This window comes from Gracilinanus agilis, chromosome 1 (genome assembly GCF_016433145.1).
Source record: "Gracilinanus agilis isolate LMUSP501 chromosome 1, AgileGrace, whole genome shotgun sequence".
Lineage (NCBI taxonomy): Eukaryota > Metazoa > Chordata > Mammalia > Didelphimorphia > Didelphidae > Gracilinanus > Gracilinanus agilis.
In genome coordinates, this window is record NC_058130.1 from 589,269,711 (window position 1) to 589,276,760 (window position 7,050).

The 7,050-nt window shown below is 44.7% G+C and overlaps 1 protein-coding gene across 1 annotated transcript in view; it reads right to left on the bottom strand.

Moving 5' to 3' along the window:
* The window catches only part of PARD6G (par-6 family cell polarity regulator gamma), a 166,433-nt gene extending 159,874 nt beyond the window's left edge, over positions 1 to 6,559 (bottom strand). The window contains exon 1 of the mRNA XM_044667323.1: positions 6,488 to 6,559. Within this exon, the coding sequence (XP_044523258.1) occupies positions 6,488 to 6,559 (72 nt within the window). The remainder of the gene's footprint in view (positions 1 to 6,487) is intronic.
* Positions 6,560 to 7,050: the final 491 nt, after the last annotated feature.

Here is a 7,050-nt window from a genome sequence, read left to right on the forward strand (position 1 = left end):
GGGGGGGGAGGGGAAAGAGAGAGAAAGAAAGAGAAAAAAGAGAGAGAGAAAGAGAAGAAAGAGAGAGAAAAGAGAAAAAGAGAGAGAGAGAGATGGACACAGACATGCACACACACACCCAAAATTTTAAAGGCATGTAGTTTATCCTTGCAGGTGAGTCTAACCATGCTGAGACAGTTCTGAACCAGTCCTTGATGATGCAAGGAAAGCCATGACCTGATGGAAAAGAGCGGTTTTACTCAATCACCATTCCAAGAGAGGCCATGAGACATAGTATGTGTGGAAGGAGTGTTCAAGCTGTGTGGAAAGCCAGAGCACACTGGACCACTCTGCTGCCAAAAACCAGAGTCAGAAAGATAATGAGATCTCAAGTGCCAGGATAAAACACTCGATGAAATGCTTAACATCCTACTATCCCTTCAGAGTCTGCCAAGTCCCCTACTCATTCCCAGTCCTGAAGCATGGTATTCTACTCTACCCACTGACCCATTTTCAGAAAAGACAATTCAAATACTTCAGGCCAAATATTCCTAGGGGTAAAAAAAAAGGTCATTGTTCATTCAAAACATCTGGAAACAAGGACCCCACCACAGCCTCTAGACTGGCTTAAAAAATCTATGCTCTGGTGTGATACCCACAAATACTATTATAATGCTATTCTAAAGATACAACATCTGGAAGAATTTTTCAGGTGTTATTCATGCAGACTTTCTTTGAATGGAGAAAAGGCAGAACCCCAAATAAGTAGCTTTGTTATAGTAAAGAAGGGACGAGCAGAATTGACTCCCAAGTATGGAATGCATGCGCTTTGCTAGGGGAGTGTGGGCAATACTTGAGCCTGGTAACATACACCAAGAGTGGTCTGATTACTTGAACACCTGGCACTGGAAGGAATATCCACTGTTAGAGAACAGCCAATGGTGGGTATTCTGGAATAATGTAGGGAAGCTATCAAACTCCCCAGCTGACTATTTATAGGAACAGAAGCCCCTCCACCTCCTGCCAGAATTCCACAAAATGCTGTGAATTCGCATCCAAAAAGACCTGGGTTCAAATTCTGATGATGACACATTCATTGTATGAATATGAGGTAGGGGGGAGGCCCATTTAAAATGAGAATACTACTACTTGAGTATTCCATTTCACAGAAACAGGCTTTATATACTGTAAAGTGCTATATAAATGTATATACTATTAGTATCGTGACTATTTGGATTTTCAGGAAAAATTTTTTACAAACACAATGGGGATCAAGTGACTTGCCCAGGGTCACACAGCTGGGAAGTGTCTGAGGCCATATTTGAACCCAGGACCTCCCATTTCTAGGCCTGGCTATCAATCCACTGAGCCACCCAGTTGCCCCCTATATATTTTTTTAAATTATGAAGAACACAATTGAACCTGAAATCAACCAACAGAAAGTTGATTATGTACCAGGGCCTGTGAAATGTCACAAATAAACAAGTACATGTATGAAAAAAATCAGTTAAAATAAGTTTTCATGTTCTTCCTTCTATTAGAATGCAAACTTGTTTCATTCATTATATTCCTAAATCTAGCACCTAACACAGACCCCGGCACAGAGATGATTAATAAGTACAAATAAGAACTAAGGGCTAGGGGGCAGCTGGGTAGCTCAGTGAATTGAGAGCCAGGCCTAGAGACAGGAGGTCCTAGGTTCAAATCCGACCTCAGATACTTCCCAGCTGTGTGACCCTGGGCAAGTCACTTGACACCCATTGTCCACCCTTACCACTCTTCCACCTAGAAGCCAATACACAGAAGTTAAGGGTTTAAAAAATAATTAAAAAAAAAAAAAAAAGAACTAAGGGCTGCTAGGTAGCTTAGTGGATTAAGTGCCTGAACTGGAATCAGGCAGATTCTTCTTCCTGAGTTCAAATCTGGTCTCAGATATATTCTCCCTATATGCCTCTGGGAAAGTCACTTAATCCTATTTGACTCAGTTTCCTCATCTGTAAAATGAGCTAGAGAAGGAAATTACAAACCAAAACATTGCCAAGAAAATCCAAAATGGTGCAAAAAGTCAAGGATACAACTGAACAACAATAAGAACGAATAAAGGAAAAGGGAGTCTAAAAAGAAAAAAACACTTCTTCACTTTTTCACACTATTAAAGTATTGTGGGTTCCTTGGATTCAGCACCAAGATCATCTACTAGAATCCTCCCTCACTCACATTTATATATGATTATACATACACATATTAGTGAGCAGCGATCTTTACCCTTAGCCCCACTTCCCCAAGTACAGTAAAACTACAACTTTAAAAAGCCCTGGGAGGGGCAGCTAGGGAGCACTGTGGATAGAGCTTCAGAGTTGGAGACAGGAGGATCTGGTTTAAATCTGTCCTCAGATACTTCCTAGCTGTGTGGCCCTGGGCAAGTTCACTTAACCTAAATTGCCCTTACTACTGCTTTTCTACTTTAGAACTGATACTTAGTATTCATTCTAAGAGGGAAGGTAAAGGTTTTAAAAAGGAAAAAGAAAAAAAAAAGCCCTGGGAAACATTGGCTCACAAGAAGATGAAGATATGTGTTCAGTGAACAGCCAACGATTATTTTCCAACACTCTTTTACCTGTGGCTTCCCCTGGGTGCCTTCTGTTTCCCATGCTTCAAGGTACTGCATTTTTAACTTGAGATCTTGGATTCTAGAGATGGAAGGAAACTTAGAGATCATCTAGTACCATCCCTGCACAGATGAAGAAAATGCTCCCATAGTAAGCTGCAAAGTTACGATTTAAATCCACGTGCCACATTCAATGCTTTACCACACTATCTCCTTAAATCCAGGTTCTAGAGAGGCCCTGTGTGAGAAATAATGTAGGCAGGTGAAAAAAGCACCAACTTTAAATTCAAAACACCTGGGTTCAAGTTCTGCCTTTGACGTTTTCCACCTGTACAACCTTGAGCAAGTTAATTAATCTTCTTCAGCTTTAGTTTCCTCTTATGAATTATAAAATAATAAGATTAGGCTAGATGACTGCTAAGGTCCCTTGCTACTCTAGATCTATAATCCTATCTGTGATCCTAAATCTTAGATGGAATAGAATTCCATTTAAATAACATTTATTAGCTACCTACTATGTTCAGAGAGACTCTACTTGAGGGAGCAGTGTATGATACAAAGGGGGAAAGGAATGCTATATATATACACAAATAATACATATATACTTAAGAGAGTTGGGTAGATAGGTGGCACAGTGTATAGAACCTGTATTTAGGAAGACCAGAGTTCAAAACTGACCTCAAACACTAACTAGTTGTGTGCCCCTGGGCAGGTCACTTAACCCTAGTTTGCCTCAGGTTCCTCATCTGTAAAATGAGCTGGAGAAGAAAATGGCAAACCATTCCATTATCTGTGAATACTGAAAAACTCCAAATGAGGTCACAAAGAGGAGGACATGAATCAACAACTTAAGAGAATTGCAAACTGCTAGAGATAAAGGTAGAGAGATCTGGGAAGGTTCCCTAGAAGAGGTGATATTTGCATTTGGATTTATTTATTTATTTTAAACCCTTACCTTCTGCCTTAGAATAAATACTATGTATTGGTTCAAATGCAGAAGAGTGGTAAGGGTTAGGCAATGGGGGTTAAGTGACTTGCCCTGGTTCACATAGCTAGGAAGGGTCTGAGACCAGATATGGACCTAGGACCACCCATCTCTACGCCTGGCTCTCAATCCATCCAGCTACCCAGTTGCCCCTGAATTGGGTTTTAAAGGAGAGAAGATAAGACAAGAATTTGGAAGGCCTGAGGGCATTAAAAGTATAGGAAAATATGAAACATGTGTAAGATTAGCAAAGAGTTCCATAAGGATAGTGCATGGAAGATATAAAAATGAGCAGTATGAAATAAGGCTGGAAAGATAGTATGGTGCCAGGTTGTGGAAGACTTCAAATGTCAGGCTTACAAGTTTCTGGATATAAACTACTCAGTAACCAATTGGAAGATACTACAGGGTTTCGGCCAGAGGAGTGACAGGAATAGCTCTATCCATGAGGAAGGATGGATTGAAAAGGAAAGGAAGGTAAGAAAAAAAATACCTGGGTGAAGGTATTATAACAGTTCAGACTGGTGGTGTTGAAGACCTGTAAATAGGGTGGTGGCAGAAGGAATAGAGAAGGGGAGTCAGAAGTAAGAGATACTGCTAAGGCACAATCGATAAGAGCTGGTAACTGAGAGGCAGGGGAGAATAAGGAGTAGAAGATAGCAGAAGGATTTCTAAGATGGAAGTCTAGGTGAACTGTGGTATCACTGACCAAAGTAGTGACATCAGAAAGTTTAGGAGAAAGATAAACAGCTCAGTGTGAGATCTACTGAGCCCTAGTTGCTGGGAACACAACCAGGGAGGCAACACAACTGCTCCCTAAAGCAGTGGAAATGCATTTCTAGAGCATGATAGAGAAGTGAGAGCTGGTCAGAGAGTTCTGTCATCTGTATTGAAGTGACACTTGAGGCTACTTTTCAAGGGATGGGGCAAATCACTAAGCCTTCTCTGCTTAATAAAAAAAAGTCTCAGCTTCCAGGGAATACTGCATGTTAATTGTTGGCTCTTTCATTTACTTGAGATTGGTTCAAAGGCTCTTGCTCAGGCCTCTAGTCTTCCCCTAAGAAGTTCAGCACCCACTTACTCACTTGCCTTCAAGAAACTAAAGAATTATTTTAAACCATATTGTTTGTTATGTGCCTTCACATAAATCAGAGCAGACTTAGTTGATTTTATGTGGATACTTCCAAAAGAGGTGGAAAGGGGGAATGGCGGAATTTGCAAGAGAAGGAACAGTTTGTTCTAAAGGGTATGGAAAATTGCACTCAGTTTCCCTCTAACACTCTAGCTTCCACAGCAGAATGAACCAGAATAAGCAAGTAGTGCCTGTGGCTGAATATCTGATGTTGGTCTACCTCCTGTAATTTTAGAGTTCGGGAGCTGGGCCCAGGCTCTTCAGGAACAATTTCACCTTCGGAAGAGGTGCACTAAAATGGGGGTGGGGTGGTGGTAGGGGTGGATAGAGGAGTGTGGATGACCCTCTCGAGTCTAGATGGAGCACAATCCCACCCACAACACCCAGAAGGCTGGCCTTGGGCATCCTCGCCAAGGATTTCTCCACTCTCCCTCGCTCCTGGGGTCCCTGCAGCACCTCCTGCGGGCTGAGCTTTGTCTTCGTGATCCCGGCCGGCAGAAGGTGAAGCAACCTGACGAGTTTACAATCTCCTGGGTTCTCTACTACCTAGCTGCCTTAATAGCTTCAAATGGCTGCCAGGAACAACAGAAAAGTCCAGGACCATCCTAGTGCAACAGTCACCAAAGACTCAGGGAAGCAAACCTTCAGTATTCCTCACATCCCTCTCTTACCCCCTCCCCCAAAGAGCCTCTGGGGTCCTGAGGAGCACAACCTTTCCAGGACATAAGGAACGGACAAGGGAAAACAAGGAAAGGGAAGAGAACGTTCCCCCACCACAAGAGAGAAAATTCAGCACATCATATCAGACGAACACACACATACACACAGATACACACACACCAACAAACAAGTTTAAACAAGCTCCCAGAAGCGAACGAGTTGGGCTCAGTGCAGGCAGGCAGGCGAAGACTGACTCACTAGTTAGGATCCGCCAGAAGCCTTCGGTAAACTGCACCAGCCAGGGGCGCAAACAGCTGGCGGGGGTGGGGGGCAGAAGAAAGCGGAGAGCCAGGAGGGCAGACTTGGGAGAGGAAAAAAACGTAGGGGGTGTCTGGACTCCCCCTCCTTAGAAACATTTCTCCCCCTAGAGCCTGGAGGAGGGGGTCCCTCCCATCCCTGACTCGCCCCCCCCTTCCATTGATCTTAATCCTCAACAAGCTTTAAGACTGTCAGCCCAACCCCAAAAACGATGGTTAGCCCAAGAAATGCCGCCCTCCTCTTCAGCCTCAATTGCGTCTCGGGTTGCTTCTCAGACGACTAAACAAAAGAGCAAATTTAAATTGAGTGGGACGGCTGCAGTAACATTTTTTCCATAGTTTCCCTGCACTACGGACGCGCTTAGATCTAACGGGAATCTCCCCCCGGTTGGAAATCCAAGCGTTTAGCTCTACAAGGAAGACAGCGGATAGACAGCGAATCTGCTACCCTGGCTGATTACACGGTGGCTGTTGGAATCCGAGAACAGCGAACCCCAAACACAGGATTACAATGCAACAAAACTTCTCCCTCACTGTCTGGGTTGCAGAGGGGTCCCTCGGTCCTCAATGCGGTTGCAGAAGTCGCACATTCCTTGGATTCCCCAGCACACCCCGGGAGAAGAAAGGTGGACCTGTTACTCGGTCTCAGAAACATCAAAAGAGCGCAAAAAAAGTTGTCACTAATAACTCTCTCGCCTCCGACTTTCTTAAAGTCACAAAACGCGAAGGAATCTCCATTCATTTGCAAGAGAGAAAGGGGAGAGAGGGTTGGATCCGGACTGGAGCTGGCATTCAGCCTTGCTTACCTTACTCTTGACTTCCACTGCGTTGCAATCGAAAAACCGCAGACTCTGAGATTTATTAAAACTCCGATTCATTTTTTCGGTCCCAGTTATCTCTATTCTTCGCCCTCGCTCAACAAGGGCTGCAAAAAGCCAATCGGTCGGTGGGAAAGCGCCCCCCTCCCCCTGCCTGCGGCTGCTCCCCCGACTACAGGCGACCTTATCTTTCTTTGGAACGTTGCAGCCCCGGGAGAAGTCTACTCTTTGCTCCAGCGTTCTAACTGGAACGCCCGCCACAGTCTCTTCGCTCTCCCCAGGATTCCGTAGGTAAAAATCGCCCGAACAGGGCTGGTAGCGCGCCGTGACTCAATGGGAAGAGAAGCTAGGAGGGAAGACGCCCGCACGTATTGCTCCGCCTCCCTGGAGGACCCGCCCCCCTTTCTCTCCTCCCCTTCATCATTCCATTTCCCTGGAGTCTGGAAGCTGCTGTGGCTGCTGCAGCGGCGGCGGCTGCCGCTGCCGCTGCCTTAGCAGGCTTCTCGCCGGCAGAGGACGCGCTCTGTTGTCAGCAATTCAGTGGCGAAATT